General features: G+C 42.9%; 1 protein-coding gene across 4 annotated transcripts in view; it reads right to left on the bottom strand.

The window, feature by feature from the left end:
* PPP1R13B (protein phosphatase 1 regulatory subunit 13B) overlaps window positions 1-19,894 on the bottom strand; it is a 509,136-nt gene that overhangs the window by 285,835 nt on the left and 203,407 nt on the right. For all 4 annotated transcript variants that reach the window (XM_085626276.1, XM_085626274.1, XM_085626275.1 and 1 more), the window contains exon 4: window positions 12,452-12,522. In XM_085626276.1, the coding sequence (XP_085482402.1) occupies window positions 12,452-12,522 (71 nt within the window). The remainder of the gene's footprint in view (window positions 1-12,451; window positions 12,523-19,894) is intronic.

The following is a 19,894-nucleotide window of genomic DNA, read 5'->3' as shown; positions in this document are numbered from 1 at the left end:
CCAGTATACAATTTAGTGTAGAATTCCCGAAAAACCTCCCGGATAAGCTCGGGATCTGAAACCAAATTCCCCTGGCTATCCTGAATTTCCTTAATATCTGTCATAGCAGTTCTTTGCCTAGTTCTGACAGCCAAGAAGTGCCCAATCCTCTCACTTAATTCATAAGAATCTTGTTTATGCCCCATGTATTTTTCAGCTGCTTTCACGCTAATCCCCTCGGTAGCATCCCCTTTGAGGGTAGTTATAGTAATCAAGAGGGATTCAAGCGGTAGGCCTTGCGCTATAGCTCTAGCTAGATTTTCCTCTGCCACAAGCAGTCCTTGTCTTATATCTTCTAAATATCTTCGGTCTTTTTTCTGTTTAGCCAATACGTAACTCATAGTTTCTCCCCTTACCCCCGCCTTAAAACAATCCCATACCACCCCTGGGGGCGCAGTGCCTCTGTTAATATCCCAGAAAAACAATATCCATGATTTCATATGCGTCTGGTATGCCCTATCGCTTAGCAATGTTCGCTCAAACGTCCACTGAGGTTTAATTACTTTAATATTCCTAGTAGCTAATGTTAAAACCAGAGGGCTATGATCAGAAAGGATTCTGGGCTGTTTTTCTATTTCTGTATGGGAGATAATAGAACTAGACACCAAAAAATAGTCCAATCTCACTAAAATTCTGTGTGGGGCCGAAAAATAAGTACTGCCATCCACAGAGGGATGCAGCTTGATCCATGGGTCCACAAGGGAGTTATGTTGGACCATACTAGCCAATGCGTTATAAGTCTTCCTCTTCCTCCCTACATAGCTCCCCCCAAGTTCTGTAAAGGAGCTCGTACTATCATGGATATTAAAGTCCCCGCATAGCACAATGGGCTCCGGCCAATGTGCTAATTCCAAATCCATGAACTGCCAGACATCTGGGTCATCTTCAGTGGAGCCATATATTGTGCCTACTGTAATTTTAACCCCCTTTATACTCAGTTCGACAATAGCCCATCTCCCCCATTGATCCTCCTTTTTTCGATGTACCACTACCTCATGTTTCCTCCCTAGTATTGCAACCCCCCTAGTTCTAGTCCCCTGCTTGCTGGCAGCTAATACATCAAAATTAAGCTGTTTTAACAAGTAAGTCTGTGATGACTGAATATGGGTTTCTTGAAGACAGACTAAGTCCAATTTCAAGGTCTTTAACAGCCCTGCTACATTAGCTCTCTTAACGTGATTATTCAACCCGCACACATTAATCGAAGCAATCTTACAAGGCATTACAAAGGAGCATTAAAATTCTTACATCTGAATAACCGAGTATTAAGCATGAGCATAGACATGATCATGGGCATCGACAAGAGACTAACAAATCTGTACCTAGAAATGTGCATTATTAAACTAAAAAAAAGCCAAATTTTAACCCCTATTAGACCCCCCAGTGACCTCCCCCCTGCCCAACCACCCTCCTCACCCTCCCCACGGCCCCCACCCCCACCCTCCCCTACACAGGCAAATAGGTCGGTCAGACCTATGTGTAGCCGGTTTCAGGCTGCTGGAGCCGCTAAGTCCCACCCCTCTCCCTCCTTTGTCTCTGTCACTATATATCCATCTTCAGCCATCTAGCACCCGCCTGCTTTACCGCAAAACTTTCTACCCCCCCAACAAAATAGTTAAGTACTCTCCCTGCCAACGCCGATTATTTTTTCACCTCATCTAGATACTGCTGAGCCTTAATCTCTGAAAAGAACATTCTAACTCTACCCTGCGCGATCGTTTTCAGCTTTGCAGGAAACATTAAGTAAGCCTCTAAGCCTAACTCCTGGAATTTCGGGATCAACTGCCTCATCCTCCACCTCCGTTCTACGGTAACATGGCAGAAATCTGGTCTTGCAAAAAAGGAGGTGCCTTCGAATGATCTCTTACTTGTAGGTCTAGCTTTTTCAATGATTTCCTGTCTAATAAGGTAATTGCCAAAGTAGACTAAGATTGCTCGCGGAAAAGAGGACTTCCTGCCCCCCTCTGCCATGGATCCCCCTTTTAGCGTAAAGGGAAACCTGTGCACTCTCTGAATCTCGCTATCCCACTGCCACTGAGACTCTGGGAAAGCCCCTCTTAGTAAGTTAACAGTAAAGCGCCTTATATCCTGCCCTTCAATCCCTTCCGCCACACCCAAAATTCGAACATTATTCCGCCGCTGGCGGTTTTCTAAGTCCTCCAGCTTCCATTGCAAGTCTTCTACGACTTTTTCTTGCTCCATTCTTGAGGACTGCCAATTTCCAAAGTCATCTTCAAGTTTATTCGTGCGCTCCTCAACCTCCGTCACTCTACTGACCAGATCTTCGTAGAGCTTATTGGTTTTTTTAAGTGAGACTTGTATTTTTTTTGCATCTTGCCTTGCTTTGCGATTTGCAACTCTAGCTTCCGCCTGCATCTGTTTGAGAGTATTGAGCAAGATGTTAGACGGTGTGTTTTGACTCGGTGCGCCGGCGGATTCCTCCTCGTGATATGTTTGAGAAGTTCCCAGATAATCCCATGCTAATCCTCTCCCAGTACTTCCCATGAGCCCAGCCGGCTGACTGCTTGGCTTTATTTTGCTCTTCCTTTTTCTTAAGGTTGAGTCGTTTCCTGTACATACGTCATTGCAGTCGCTCCCTGTCGAGCTAGAATCCGTCAGCTCGTCCTCCCCTGATATTACCATCTCCTCTTCTCCCTCTGTGCTCTCCTCTAAGCTTGCGTCTCCATGCTGCACAGAGTGAGAGTCCGAATCCTCATTTAGAGAAAAGAATTTTTCTCCATCTACCTCACCGATGCTGTTTTTCTCCGTTAGCGCTGTCGACACTGGCTCGCAACACCCGTGCCGTCCTGCCTCCTCCACTGGGCTAATACATTTGCCCACTGAAGCTGCGGACCTGACCCCCTTGATATGACTCTTTTGTACAACTTCAAGGGCCTTAGGGGTTCCTAGCTCTGCCTCGAGCAACAAAATTGCCTCCATCATCTCATCGGTTGCACCCTGTTTCGCTAATGAGTCGATTTTGCTTGCCTGGGGGTCCTCAGTGCTCACGGTACTCACAGTACTCACGGTGCTCACGGCTCTCTCGACTGACAGTGACAGTACCAAACCGGACTGTGGAGCAGGCTGCATCGAGACTCCGGCGTTGCCGATCTGCTGATCCCCCTGTTGCTTAGCAACCTGAGCGTCCGTGTTTGACGTGCTTTCCGCGTCCTCGAGGACGCTGAGACCGGAGCTGAGGCTGCCGCTGGTTTCCTCTCCGCCGGTTTCGTTGCGACTCACAGCGGATTGAATGGAGAAGACTTCCGATAAGGTAGGTTGTCTAAGGGTAGTCGCTCTGCTTTTTTCCTCGCCCCTTCCTTGCCCCAACTTTTTCTCAACTCCATCCTCCTGCTGCCGCACTAATCTTGTCATCTTCAGATCGGTGGCTCCATCTACTCGGTCAGTTGGGCCCGTGGGGGTATTTACAGCCGCTTTTTCCCCCCTCCGTGACTCAGCTTTCCTAAGCCTTTGCGCTACTGCCGCTGTCTTCCGAATTGCTCCTAGATCCTTTGGGGCTGGCGGCGTCACCTTAGCTGGTTCCATAGGAGTATTCTCGAGCTGATGTACTTCCTTATGCTTCTCCTGTTTCTCCTTCATTTTGTCCGTCTTGGCAGAGCGCGGGGGCATCTTGTAGAACTGATTGCCAAGCACTGTCAGTGGCAGTGTCAGAATACTCAACGTTCTCCGCGTGCTCTCCCACTTCCTCCAGGCCCTCTTGAAGGCTACCTTCAGCCAGCTCCGTTTAAGTATCGCAGGTAACTTCCACGTTTCTGGAGAAATTCGAGTCGGCGCAAGTAGGGTTGCGTGCCAGAGACTGATCATAGCCTTTGGGGGGGGGGCATTTCCATCACCAGTACATGTCTCAGGGCGCTAGATTATTACCACCGGGAGAGGTATGGAACAGCGACTGCTCAGCTCAGCCTGTCCGCGGCCATCTTGCCCCAATGGACAATTGTTAATCTCATTGCAGAAACTAACATCTCTCTATGTAGTTTTGCAAACTATAAGGATGATGGTTACAACTTGCAAGACATAATGTTCACTGTTCTTGTGCACAAGATAGAGTGGGAGGGACATTACTCCGGAGAGGGCATCAATTAAATACAAATAGTAGGATAACTAACAGCCATAGGTCTAATTTTAAATACTGTGGCGAGAGTAGCTCTAATTAACTAAAATAATGTAAATAAAGCGGCATACATAATATTTTAGTGCCAATAACAACTTATCTTCTCTCCAGTCGGTTACTTCCCTTTATTTTCTCAGTATTTCAGTTCCAATCGGAAACATAACCCAGCAATAGTCAACTAAATTGAATAATGCCCTTACCCTAGCATTCCATTCCTAATGATGTCAAATAACTGTCAAAAGCTTCCATTAGTAGAAGGAATGCATACTTCGAAACAGTAACGTAAAAAGAAAAAAAATATTTATACTAAGAGAAAAATCTCCTTTTCTTTCTAATCTTGTCAGTTCAATGTGTAGAATTTGGTGAGTACGAAGCACACATTTAGCGAATACATGCCATGTATCATTAATATCCAACACTTTTTTTTCACTTCTAAACAAAATATCTATTTAGATACAATACCAAAACAGACAAACACGTTATCAACAAATAAAGACTACTTTCTTATGGTATTGTAAGCCTGTAAGCCCACCTCAGATTTCAGGTGATATTAATGTGGAAATCAAGCTTGGATCCCATGGTTGATGACATTACAAAAAACTCATGAATTGGTTCAATGTACAGCAGCAAGTAATTAATTCTCTTTTTTTGTAATTAGTTATTGAGTGGCAGTATGGAGTGTTAAAGCAGGTAGCCATCGCTTTTCGGTACTACACTCACTCCTTGCAGAATGCCCTTAGAGGCTCACTCATTTCTTCTTATAATGACCTTCACATGATTACTTTTGACAACAATTTGGCAGTTCACAACGACGTTCCACAAGCACTGGAACACTGGCACCTCGGAACTGCGGGCACTAAAAAGCTGCCACTATGAGGCTCTTTCTGCAGGCACTAATAAAGCAGTTTGTGCTGATATAGGGTGATTGGGGAGGATGCCCATCGACCGTCGGAGCGGCTGCAGGAACGGTGGGAGGAAGGTCTGAGCATCCCAAGACCAACAGGGGTTGGGACACCATCCTGGATAGAGTACCAAAGGTATCCAAAAATGCCCTATTTAAATTGATTAACTATTATCCCCTCCACAGAGCATACCTCACTCCGGAGCATACTGGTAGTTATTTCCTTGTGGCTGATGCAGCCTACCCACGTTGTGGGGAGGAGGGAGCTAACTTCTTACAAATGCTCTGGTATTGTCCCTTGCTGCGCACTTTCTGGGAGGAGATTACCCATATGATTGCGGATTTTAAAATGAAGGAGACCCCTTGCTCTGTTGCAGGGATTCTGCTTATGCACAGAACTATGCACAGGAAACCAGGACCTCGGTGAATTGTGGTGTACCAAAAACTCACCTCAGAACCCTTTATCCGACCAGCATAAGTGTCCCATTCGTTATCCGAGTTTTATCTCGGCGGTCCCAATGTATAGACAACCCAGAACAAGCGACTTAGGGTATTCTCAGGAATGGTGGGAATCAGAAATACCTGTTCGTAATTATTCTCATATCAGTACACAACAGAATAAACAGAGACACGGTAGAGTTTTAAGAGTTTATTTTATAAACCTCGTGTCCTAAGATGCAGTACTTTGGCTAACATAAGCAGACAAATGATTAAGATCAAAACCATCAGCATAGTTACAATACCATAGAAAATGAAAGGAGTAATCATACTAAAATGACAGTGGATATCAGCCACCTTCCTTTCGCTAGTAAACTAATATTATTAGACTAATAAAATGTCTCTAGGCTTGAATAGGGAACCCCATACCGTAAAGATCAGCTCAGTGAGATCACATCACAGGATCAGCTAGACTCTGCTCCTGGGAAAGCTCTTCTTCCGAATGTAATGAAAAACATGCAACACTGCAATATTAAAAGCACCCGACTTTCAGGTATTTGCAGCTGCGTGCGTGCGTCTGAAACGGGGGTCGTTACGTGCAGACTCGTCCTGCTTGTCTTTGTCGTCAGTCTGGTGGGGCTGCTCACGACTTTGGGCACCCCTTCCTTTCCCACGGTCTCCGCCACCGGATTGTGAAGCCGATGTTTCCTGTGAAGAACGAGGAGAGTGTTGTTCAGAAACCTGAAATCTATCAGGTGACTTAATACGAGATCGATCGCGCAGATCATATGTGCGTTCGGTGGACGACTGCACGGGCGAGGCAGGACGAGACCCCTGTTTCTGTTGCTGCTTCCCCTGTTTGTTTGCTCGCCAACTTTGTTTAGGAAAGTTTGGGCGTTCGTCTTTAGTTGACGAGCTCACCTTAGTTTGCTGTACTCTATCAGGAATTATTACGGCTGGTTTAACACCCAACGCACTACGGCCCACTTGCCTGTAGGCTTGCGCAATTATTTTTGCAAACTCCTTGGGCTTGTCGACTTCATCCACGCTGTCCAGCTTATTTAGTACTTGGAACTGCATGGCATCGCCTTTGAGGTTGTCCATTACCATGGAAGCCACCACATCGAACACTCCGACAAGCCTCATTCCCAATTCAACAGCAGCCTCCGCACCGTGATTCTCTTGAACACGTTTGATGACGGAGGGGAGTACAGACATAGACGGAGTGCCGAAGCACTTCGAGTAGGTCGCGGCAAAGACCTTGCCCCAGTTTCTGCAATCAGACATATCTGGGACCAAGTCTTTCGGCAAACTAATGGTGAGTATCCTGTGTTTCTCCACAGAAGTGGTATGTGGAAAAACCGCCTCCAGTTGGTCAAATTTCTCAGCAAGCCAATAAGGAAAATCATCCTTACTCTGTGGGCGCTTGCCCATTACCGAATTAACCATAACAGGACTAATAACCACCACGTGGTGGTCCGTTGGTTGTCCCGCAACAGCAGGTGTCCCCACCTGCACGTTGCGTGACACGTACTGCACTAAAGCCCTATGAATTGTAATCAGGGCTGCGTGTAGTACTCGCAACTCAGCCACCGCCACCGTGAGATAGCGGGGATGAGGCGTATAGCCGTCCAGCACCGGCCATGTGGCCCCTGCAATAGACAACGGGCCCATTCTTGCCGGTGCAACAACATGGGGAAGGGCGCCATTAAACCAAATGGTATGCTGCCAGGCAGAGATTGGAATTTCTGGTGTCCTATACGGGGTATAGACCGCAGGTAGCTGTGTGGCAGTAAAGGAATGAAACGTATCATCGTCATCCACCGCCGGAAAAGTCACCCAAGAGTAAAACAACTCATACGGGTAAGACGCATCAGCGCTCACCACAAAAATAACAGCCATCCCATCATCTGGCACCCCATACGTCGTCAAATGACGGCGTAGAGGTGCACGACTATGCGCGGCTATCTCGACCGCCATTAGGACACACTAAAGAGTATCAACGATATCAACAGTAGCACTGGGGTTCAGTAGAAATAACCTTTTTAATGATCAAGCTTGAATTAACCTATTAGTCGAAACACAGGTAGGTTAAACCGTCACTCCTGTCAACCGGAAACCAGAGTGAGGGTGTTGTGGACTAATACAAGCACTGCTAAGACGTTTCAAATCAATAGACCAAACATTAGGTGCGCCATGTTGCAGGGATTCTGCTTAGGCACAGAACTATGCACAGGAAACCAGTACCTCAGTGAATTGTGGTGTACCAAAAACTCACCTCAGAACCCAGAACCCCTTATCCGACCAGCATCAGTGTCCCATTCGTTATCCGAGTTTTATCTCGGCGGTCCCAATGTATAGACAACCCAGAACAAGCGACTTAGGGTATTCTCAGGAATGGTGGGAATCAGAAATACCTGTTCGTAATTATTCTCATATCAGTCCACAACAGAATAAACAGAGACACGGTAGAGTTTAAAGAGTTTATTTTATAAACCTCGTGTCCTAAGATGCAGTACTTTGGCTAACATAAGCAGACAAATGATTAAGAGCAAAACCATCAGCATAGTTACAATACCATAGAAAATGAAAGGAGTAATCATACTAAAATGACAGTGGATATCAGCCACTTTCCTTTCGCTAGTAAACTAATATTATTAGACTAATAAAAGGTCTCTAGGCTTGAATGGGGAACCCCATACCGTAAAGATCAGCTCAGTGAGATCACATCACAGGATCAGCTAGACTCTGCTCCTGGGAAAGCTCTTCTTCCGAATGTAATGAAAAACATGCAACACTGCAATATTAAAAGCACCCGACTTTCAGGTATTTGCAGCTGCGTGCGTGTTATGGCTAAATAGTGGGCCGATCAACCTGAACCCAACAACATGCACAGTCTAGCGACCCAGACTGTTTCTTTACACGATGTTCAGACCAAGGTCGCTGCTCACTGTTCGGGATGTCAACAACAGACAGTTCTCATGTGAAGCAAAGTCGAGCAAGCATTTCTCAATTAATAAGATGCAACTACCGTGTCGTGTGCAAAAGCAGCAAAAGCGGCAAGATGGCTTTCTCACATCTAACGCGGTTGTGCTAACTTAGCATTGTACGTATATAGATAGCAATCTTCACTACAGCTCCTCTTGCCATTGTCTCGTACGGTGGTTGCCACACACTACCAAAACCAAGTAACAAGTAATTTCAGAACCTGGTTTCTATACTGGCCAAGCGAGAAATCGAAAAGAACTGGAAGCCACCTGGGGGGCTGCAAATACATGCATGAGGAGAGAAACGGAGCAGTGGGTGGGGTGGGAGGGGAAGAGTACTCCTGAGGGAGGCCGGGCAAGGGATAGGCACATTAGACATGGCCGTCCTTGGGAAGCCCTGGTGGTTAGCTTTACTGATCCAGACCCCAATAAGCACACCCGTGGGCTCTCCTGGACCAGCCGCACATTAGAGCTCAACACATTGATAAGAATGCTTCTGGTGCCCCCTGCCCCTCGCAGCCCCTACACCGACAAAAACAGCATTAGCGGCTAGACCTCTATCCACTTCACTGGTGCTGCTGTTTACAATGCACGATATTATAGCACGTGTATGACCTTAAGAAGAATCATGGGGGGGGGGGGGGGGGGGGGGGGTTTGGGTCCTGTTCAGTTGCATACAAGGGATACCTCACCGTGTATGATGAAAAATGACTGCTGAACCTATGCAACCACACCATTTCATGGGAAACACTCAAATTTGTGTGATGTACGTGCTGTAAAATCCCAATAAAATCTGTTTAAAAAAAAACTTTAAAAAAATGTATTATCCTTGTTGTTGCATTTCTTGTATCTGTTTCTTTCCTTCGCATCTAACAAAGCTGCAGCTGTATATAGCTCTTTTAAGCTTCACTTCAACAAAAACTGCATTGTTTGTTGCTAAAGAACATACAGCACCGAATTTGGAACAATGATCATATGTTCTCTTAAACACAAAGAATGATTATTTTGCAAGACGGGAAATGGAAAGAAAGGGGCTTAAATGTATGTTTTAATCGTCAAAACGAAATAAACATGCAGAACAAATGCGTTTAATCGCTTGAATATATTAAATCTAGTGTGCAACGCATACGATTGGTATTATTACCCGTCACAACATGGACCTTTGCCATTTCTTATATTTATGGTCTAAAGAGTTTTCTTTTCTTTTTTTTTTTTAAATCACTTTTTCAATTTTTTTTATTTGATGGTTATATTTTCTAGTTTGACTGCATTCTCCAGAGCTGGCACCTACATCCAAACTTCGCCTTGGGGAGGCAACTGAAGATGGATGTTCAAAAGGAACGAAGCGTTAATGAGGAAATCTAATGCTCGCTTGTGTTGTGTGTTTCACAGTTTACTACCTTTTTAACCAGGGAGGGCCTTTACCTCGCCTCTCTACTCTGTTCCTGCTGTTTTTAAGATTCTCTTTTAACATATTGTGTTTTTGTCCTATTTGATCATGCCCACTTGACGCTTTGTTTTGTCTTTGAGCATCATGACCAAGTCCTCTCCTACCTGCCAACTTTTGATTGCACTTGTATGGTCTCCTCCAAACAACAAATATTACGTTTAAAATTTTACTTTGCAGCCGCCATCACAAAACCATAAAGACAATGAAACACGGTGTATAAATTACATTACAACACTGAAATGTTTGGAGCTTCTTTGAAAAGAGTGGAATGACAGAGGGCATTTAATGGTTGGTGCAGACTTTCTGCTCCAGCATTTCAGTGTTTGCCTTGTTTTTGTGTGTTTAATTTAGAGCGATCTACCTTTAGTGGGCGGAATGCTCTGACCCCATTATAGCCCACCTATCTCTGGCTATGTTGGCTATAAAAGACACTCTGATTCGTTATAGGCCTTTGCCTGTACCTCAAGCTTACAACTTAGGCAGAGGACTTTCAACGACTAGTGGCTTCCTTGACAGAGGGCTACAATGCTACGAACACTGCTATGTTGTGACCTCCATTGCGGAGGATGGCGAGGCAAATGGCCTGTAATGGTTGGTGTACACATATTTTGGTTCAGCATTCAAATGGATGTTTTATGTTTTTCACTGTTAGACGTTCTGCTCTCGGTGGGTGGAATGCTCTAAAAGCATTGTAGTACTTCTGCCTTCAGCTCTGCGAGTTGATAAATGCCCTTGTCTGCAGATCAGGCTTATAACTCGATATGAGGGCCTTTAACAAACAGTATAGACCAGGACAGTGAGCTATAATACTGTAATACGAATAAGAATTTGATGTGTGTTCAGTATATGTTCAGTATTTAACATCAAGTGTAAGCGCACTCTAGGCCATGCAGACTCGTTGGCTTCGTTATTTATAAAATGTGTTCAACTTTTTTAAGTGTAGACACGTTTATTGGTTCTATGCCTATTATTTCCGATTTTTCATTTTCATCAAACAAATACAGGAAAGTACAAACCAACTCAAATTTTCTCCACTTGCGGCTTAAAAAACGTTAAAATAGATTACATTTTTTACAGGAAATTGATACATATTAGAAAGTACAGTATATATTGGTTCCTTATGCTGCCATTTTATGAATTTTAAAAGAAACAGTGGTCCTTAGAACAATGAGGGTACAGAAAGAATAAATATAGTCCAGAATCGAAACTATATTAGGGGGATGTCCAGCCGGACAAACCCTTTTAATTCTTCAATGTAATATTCACATATACGAAAACATACTTTTTGTGGGACACAGTCCTGTATCCTTCAGGGAGAAATGACATCACATAAAGATCAATTACATACAAGTGAACAAAAGGGCATTTCAGGCAAGACGGGAAGAGCTTATGTACATTATCCAATGTTAGAAGCTTTTTATACAAGAACAATTGCACTTTTTTACACAGTGGATTAATGTGCACGTTGTTAGCTTAGGTCGAGCGCAACTTTTTATTTACGGTCTCACCGTACTTCCCCCTTCCGGACACAAAGGTTAACTGAGCCCATTGGGCAATTTCTTATGCTCAGGCCAGCAAATTATTTTGTCCTGATGATGATCCTAGTATTTCACGACAGGATCGAAACGTCGTCGACCTAAGCCAACAACGTGCACATTAATCCACTGTGTAAAAAAGTGCAATTGTTGTTGTATAAAAAGTTTCTAACATTGGATAATGTACATAAGCTCTTCCCGTCTTGCCTGAAATGCCCTTTTGTTCACTTGTATGTAATTGATCTTTATGTGATGTCATTTCTCCCTGAAGGATACAGGACTGTGTCCCACAAAAAGTATGTTTTCGTATATGTGAATATTACATTGAAGAATTAAAAGGGTTTGTCCGGCTGGACATCCCCCTAATATAGTATCGATTCTGGACTATATTTATTCTTTCTGTACCCTCATTGTTCTAAGGACCACTGTTTCTTTTAAAGTACTATTACCCAAGGTCCTTGATTACCTGGTTTGGGTTCCCTTGTTTTTTTCAAAGCCATTTTATGAAAACAGAACATAATTATCAGTCTATGCATTATCCACGAGGAAAATGTTGTTAATGTCTATGGGCAACACACGGGAAACGCCCCAAAAGGGCTCGGTATTTGTTGGCTAGAGGATCGATTTATCATTTATGGGTTGAAAACCAAGGAAAATGGCCTCTAACCCCTGTTACGATAACACAACCCACACACTAAAAAGTATAGAGAGTGAAGTCCGACCGTGAACAGAGGAACCGAAACGGAGTAAACCGATCACTTACTCCATTTACAATTTACCAAATAATATTACAGATAATGACTGCAGTGAGAATAGGCAGATGAGACAGCAGTTCAACAAATACAAATTTTCCCCCCTAAGGTATTTAACTTGTGAGTTAACAAATTAATTGTAACAATACTACTATTCGTCTTCATTTTGCCATCAAAGTCAGTATACATACATTTATTGTATTTCACGTTTATGACATACCCCATTTTCAATCCTCTTCTCCGTTGAAACACTGCTAGACCCACTTCTCTGATTTGGAGCCTGTCGGACACCTACAAGTAAGTTTCCAACAATTTTATTAAAATTCACACAAATACAAAAGGAGTGCAAATGTTATACAATTTTAAACAAGTTAATGAGGATCCAAATGCCTATTCTTAAATGCTCATTTTGCAATCTCCCTTATAATTTTCCATCCACAAATTGAGCGTCCGCCCTCTGATTGGGCTAAAAAACAAGAAGCATTAAATGCTGTTACCTATTAACTCAACTGTGGTCTAGAACCATCAACATTTTGCCCACCTCGAAACAGGATGGAAATATTCAGGTTTCTTTCTAACAGGTAGACAAACTAATTCACAGTGCACCACGTAATACAATGCAGGCACCATGTAATGCAATGCAGGTCCCACCCCCTCCACACACAAATAAAAGGGCTATGGTTCAATGTGTGGAAGTTCTAAAGGGGCATTGACATAGCTCACTGTAGGAATCAAACTGCCTGTATACACAACCTTTTAATTACTACATACTTAATGAAAGTGCAATGCAGTAGCGATCTACGGCAAACCATCATACCACTACTTTAGTATAGTTGGGCTATTGTGACATTCAGTTCACTGGTATTCCTGGCAACATATTCTACTCCACAAGGAGCACATGTCTTTCTATTTAAAGCTTCCTGTCTCTTTAAGACAAAAGCGTCGGACAGGTACTTTATGCTAGCCAAGTTCTTTGAACAGTGTGTTGGGAATTCTATATTATTTATGGTTTCTGGGCTGCATCATATATTGTCTGGGTTGGTTCTGTTTGGAAATGTTATTGTGGTGATGCCTCCAAGATTCCAAACTTGACAGCTGCTGCCTCAAGGGGGAGTATGAAGCCTGTTTTAAGAACGGGTGACAGCGACTAGGAGACTGTCAGGAGAATTAACCATTGATGCAAGTTTGATGAGACTGACATGGGCTACTGGTTGTGTCTGAGGGTATGCATTACAAAATGCTTCAACTAGTACCTGTGGGCCACAGTGGGATTCATGATATCAAAAGGTGTGTGCATGAGGGCCTCAAGCGGTCAGGCCAGAACAGGGCAGCTGAGCTTTTCACCCAAGATTGTGATGTGTCTATGTCCTTAGCCTTAACTTTCCCACAACTTTACTAGGCCCAATAAAAAAACCTCAATGGAAGTTTCTGTTCAATCCTGGAGAAAATTGGCCAAGAGCACAGAGGTAATTTTGGGGTGTTGGGTGCAACTTCAAAATAGGCTTTGGTAATTTATGGCTACACAATAAAAGAGTCTGTAACTTGCATGGTTGAACTAAAATTGTGATGTTTACAATAAATAAGGATAGTCGAAGGAGATAATGATACCAATTAGGTTCAGAAGAGATGGTCATCAATTTGGCATTCATAATAATATAACAATGAGGTCCAACAGGATGGCCAAGTGATTCACCCAGGTGACTAAAGAGCAGTTAAAACTGACGTTTAGAAAAAGGTGTTCAGGGACACTGTGTGGTCTATGCAAACTATTCTGCACTCTAATATGAGCATACCTCTTTTTGTAATGCTGAAGATGTAGAGTAGACGGTACACTGATGAACAGATAATGACTGGGACAGAAGGGTCTGCAAGTAATGCTAGCTTGGCTGCACAGGCTATCCAAAAGTACTATGAGAATGTTGGAAAGAGGAAGAAGCAGGTTATGGATTACAATTATGTGAGAGCGAAGAAAAGAGGGTGGAAATGCAAAGACGAGAATAGTTATTCCGGTCCCAAGCAAGTGAATGAGGTGAAGGATAACGTGGGGGTGTTCAGTAAAGTTAAGGTATGGAATACGAATAAATTGTCATTTGTGCCTGATGGTAAAGCTACATTTGTCAATAAGAAGCTGGATGTGCAATGTCAACAAGACAAGGAGGGCACAGGAGCTGTCCACTGCTGCCAATGCTCAAAACGATTTGGGTCCAAGCAGAAAACTGATATTTCGAACGGATTTCTTATACAAGGTCAATTATGTCTATATTGTACATATCTTGTCTTTTGTGGGATTGGACTTTTGATAGAGAGGGGAATGTGTCAAGAACTGATTATTGCTTAAGGTAGCTGGCATGACATTTCTTTTATTACATGACTTGGTTCTGTTTTGGAATATTGACGATGTACCCAACAGGGGTGTGGAATTTAATAAAATATCTACTTGTCCATGGGGCAGGTTGCTTCATAAAACTACTGCCCTATGACAAAATCCACTTCTCCCTTTCGTGCAATGTAGTATTGTGACAAATTATGGCAGCAATCTCATTATATAAGAGCTCGGATATAGCCTCTCTGATTATGCCAGGGCTCATACCATAGTAGGGTTTGAAGACTAGCAATTCCTTATTTTGCCACCTTTTGCAGATTTCAGAATAAAGTTCAAACGGGTATACAATACATTAGCCACCACTGCATGTGTTCAAAAAACCAACAGTGCTGATTCTTTGGATCATCGGGCATCTCTGCAAAGGGTGTCGCGTTTTTCGACTTTGGAGGAGGATCAAGTTGTCAACTTGCTGCTACAAACTAAATCGGGTTCACCTCTGGACCCTTGTCCTCCTTATATACTACATCCGATACCACGCGAAATAAGTTTTACCTTGACCCCTCTATTAAACGCGATTATTACTTCCGGCGATTTTCCCACTTTTTGGAAAAAAGCATGCATTAGGCCCATTATGCAGAAGGCCTCTTTAGATCCCTCAGAATCAAAACACTACCGCCAAATCTCCTGTCTCCCACTACCATCCAAAATCTTGGAGAAAGCCATGTATCTAGAACTGACAGAATATTTGGTTAGTAGTAACATTCTGGACTCCACACAACATGGTTTTCGCTCCCGGCACTCCACCGAGTCAGCTTTAATCATGGCCACAGAAGAGATCCGTAAAGTGATGGATGGGGAAGGCAGAGCCACACTCATCCTGTTAGATCTGACTTCAGCCTTCGATACTGTAAATCATGCGGTACTGCTGCAACGATTGAAGGATGTGGGTATTGAAGATGTGGCTCTGACCTTACTCACATCATTTTTGACATCTCGAGAACAACTGATCCACTGGAATGGCCTGCAATCGGGAACATTCCATCTCCCTTGTAGAGTCCCACAGGGCTCAGCCCTGTCGCCAACACTATTCAATCTATATGTCAGTCCCCTGGCACAGGTAATTAAAGATCATGGCATAATGTTGGTATCGTACGCTGACGACACCCAACTAGTGGTCTCTGTAACCCAAAGTGTCGGGCAAACAGCTGAGCGGTTCCGCAACTGCCTTACAGATGTAATGGCATGGATGAATTCGAACGTTTTAAAGATAAATACAGAAAAGACTGAGGTCTTAGAGTTTGGGCAACTTCTTTCTATCTGGAGCCAAATTTGGTGGCCACCAGAGGCAGGCACCTGTCCAGTCCCGGTGCCAAAGGCCAGGAATCTGAGATTTGTGCTTGATAAAGATCTTAAATATGCCTCACAAATAAATCAAGTTACCTCAGCATGCTTTTTCACATTAAAAATCTTGCGGAAGATTCTACACTTCATTCCTCTGTCACTTCGGAAAACTGTGGTCGGAGCCTTGGTTTTGTCCAGAATCGATTATTGTAATGCTCTTTATCTGGGAGCAGGCAAGGGACAGATCAAAAAACTTCAATCGCTTCAGAATGCTGCGGCTCGGATACTATATGGCTTATCTAAGTATCACCCGACGTCAGCGGCGATTAAGGAACTGCATTGGCTTCCAGTCCGTCAGAGAGTGAACTTTAAAGCCCTATGCTTATTGCATAAGGCAAAATATGGAGGAGGGGCTGTGGACATTCAAACTTTGTTTTCTGTATACCAGCCCCAACGTTCATTCAGGTCTGCCAATACAGGATTGGTCTGTGTTCCCAGAACTAAAAAAGTTAGATGGGGACAAACTGGGTTCGCTTACCAAGCATCCATCTTGTGAAACTCCCTCCCTGAGATAATCAGGTTAGAATCAAATAGGGCCTTCTTTAGGAAAAATATAAAGACCTGGCTCTTCCCAAGGTCTTAAGATCTGCTGTTGTCTGCATCATACTCACAGCGCCAAGATGCCACGGCAAAAGTGCGCGTTTATAAATGTTTCAGTCAGTCACGGGTATGTAGTGCGCTTTATAAATGCTATGATTGACTGATTGATTGATTGATGCTGTATCCGCTGTATCTACATACTGGGGCGGTAGGTAGCAGTAAGCAATATTTCTAGGATTGGAATGCCCTTTTGAACCTACTAATTTGCAGGTTTTAAGAGTTTACCAGCTCTTCTCTAATCTTTTACCATACTCAGAAAGGTTGGAAATTTACTCCTGACAATGTCAGACGTAAAACTATTTTCAGGGTTGGGAAAAAGTGGTTAGAGGGAGAGTGAATTTGCAAACGCTCAACAGATTTTCGCATGAACAAATCTACAAATGCAAGTTTGCTCATGCTAAAATGCAGTTCTCAAATATTTTCTAGGACTACAATTTCTTGACCTACTACTGAAGATTATTGTGAATTCATGATGCAGGGACATATACCATGGGTGCACTTTTGAGATTTCTTTAATAATTGGACCCCTAATTCGGTATGGCGTTAACCATGACCTTTTGTGTTTATTAAAATTCTATCTCTCGGTCTGCTTGTTTCAGTATGAGTGACATCTTTCTGCTCTTTCACAAGGAGCATATTGGCACACAAAGTAATTTTGTTCAAGGCCAGGAACTAATGTGGCAATGTGTGCTTCTTGAGACCAAAATTTGTTTTGCTTTTTCGCAATGCTCGTTATAGTGGTGAGGGCTCGGCAGCTCCCACGCCAATAAGGTTTTCAAAAACTATGCCAGAACAAGACATACATTGACAAAACCAAAAGGCTGACCGCCAATTTCAGACCTCCTGACTGGCAATGCTCGTTTATTTTTAGGTTTCCCATAAGCTTGTTGAAACTGGTTACACCGATTTTCCCATTAGGAATATTTTGGGGAAATATTAGCATGCAACACATTTGATAAATGATACTGCAAAGAAATAGTACCTAAAATGTTACAGAAGTTCAGCAAAATGTTTTTTCCTAGTTGCATTTTTTGGTGAAAATTTTATTTTGAAAGCAAAGAATCATCCATTTTGCTTCAAGCTTCTGCAAGTGTTTGCATCTAATCAGAGAGCATTCTGGGAGCATACACACAGCCTCATACTGCTAAACTTTGAAAACGTGTTTAGAGATGTTAACACTTGAATATCTGTCAGTCGTGCAGACAGACCTTACAACATTTCTTTAGAACGCTCACCCAAATAAAGGCTTTGCATTAACGGACCATAAATGGAAGTTCTAATAGCATTAATATATGAACACAAAAATCCCCTTACCTGGAGACATTGCACGTCCCTGATCCATAATGTGGTACTGTAAACTATTACTCCCCGCCTCCGCAATTACACAATACAGATAATACGCAGGGATGACCCTAGACACAACCACCACTGCTGATCGAGGCATGTCGCTGGCCAGGACACAAGCAAATCACCTAGTACACAAAGCGTGAATAATATGTATACAGATGCGAATGTGATGTAACCAAATATGTGCAGTTGCTGCTGTTTATTAGAATCTTGTGTCAACTGTACCAAGAACTGTGAAAATGGAAATATAAATGTCTACTCTGTTATTGAAAAATAAAAACAGACAAATAAAAAAGTGGTACTGTAAACTGGTAGCTAAAGGGTTTGTGCTGCAGGGGGTTCGGCCTACTTGCCTCAAGGGCAAAATGCACATGAAAACTTGTTGTCCTGGGCGTCAGGCTTTAGGAATTCCACACTTCTGCTCCTAAACTTCAAGCTCTAGCCGTTGCTGCCTCAAGGGGGTGGGGGGATAGTGGTACAATACATCTGGGCTGGTGAAAATGAATTGTTTACCTTCACCACCTGTGTGTGCAGTACCTTTGCGCAGAGGTCTTCGACAGCCATGCCCCTGAAATGGATTTCCCTAAATAGTGTGCCAGCTTTTGCTATCAACAGTCATTTGTCAGCAGCAAATGCTATTCACCTCTCAATGGTTTGGAAAGTGTCGAGATAATGTGTTTAGAAGCAGAAGAAATTAGCCAGAACACCTTGCAGAGTACCAGATGTGGAGCTAATAGATACTTTCAGAATTGTCACCCTTAGCAACAAATACTAGTCCTCTCATAGCAGCATCATGCAACACAAATAACCATCACCGTCATTATTATATATTCAAAAAGTATTTAAGGAATCTTCCAACGACCTTACTGAATTCCCACATAGTAGAGGGTTGAATTCAGGACACTAACAAGGTCTCACTTGGTTTATACTAGCTTCAGGACTAACTGAACCCAAAAATGTGTGAGCTAAAGCACTAAAAGGAACCCAGAATATCCATATCACAAATCCTTTTAAAATAATAATTTTTCATGTTTTGGAGGAAGCAGATTATCTGTATGTATCTGTATGTTTAACTGACAAAATCAAATGATCTTTAGACACGAAATCTACCTCTTCAAGGAAGCCTTACAAAGAAACGTGCTCACCCTCGTTAGGCCACATTTGGCATCTAATTTGGGAAAGCTTCCAGCCACCGCTGGATAAGGCAAAATATAAACAACTTATTTAACATATTAATCTGATCTAATCTACCAAGAACATTCCCACATTTGAGAATGAAGAGGTGAAGTGGCGATAAGGAGAATTTCCTGAACTCGGTCATCAATCAGTCTTATCTACTCCCACGCCAAGCAACCACACTGAGTCATAAAATAAATCTATATACTGCAGTTTAGTCATACTGACTGAAATCAATGAACCTTTATAAATGTCCACGTTTTTGGTCAGTTGAAGGTAAAGACATTATAGATGGAGTCTAGGAACCAGCTCAGATATGCAATGCTCTCGGTTTACATTCATTTGTTAGCCACAAAGCATGACTGAAATCTGTTTTTTGTTGTTCACATTTCCACCCATAGGTAAGAAAATAATAAAAGATCTGGCTGACACCAACCACAGCTGGTAGATAAATAAAAGCAGAATTAAAAAACAGAAGCTACGCATCTGTCTAGGCATTTGACCAGACTTGAATGCAACTAAAAAAAGCAGTAGCAGTTGAATATGACAAAATCACATGCTAAGATTAGTAATAACTCACAAGTGACCTACATGGATTAAAGCAGATCAACAGTCAGCTATAAGTGAGCCTCTAATTGTTGAGGATGTTCTTGTATCAATTAAGGAATTTAGAGGAACCAAGGTCTAGACCTGGAGGAGTTAACCACAAAATTATCAAACCCTATGTGGATATATTTGGCATGCAACTGTTTTCTCTCTTGGGTGAAGGCATTTGATAAATAGATTTGCTAAAGGCGTTGTTGCAGGGATTCTGCT

Source organism: Triturus cristatus, chromosome 9 (assembly GCF_964204655.1).
Source record: "Triturus cristatus chromosome 9, aTriCri1.1, whole genome shotgun sequence".
Taxonomy (NCBI): Eukaryota; Metazoa; Chordata; class Amphibia; order Caudata; family Salamandridae; genus Triturus; species Triturus cristatus.
This window is presented reverse-complemented; position numbering and strand designations above follow the sequence as displayed.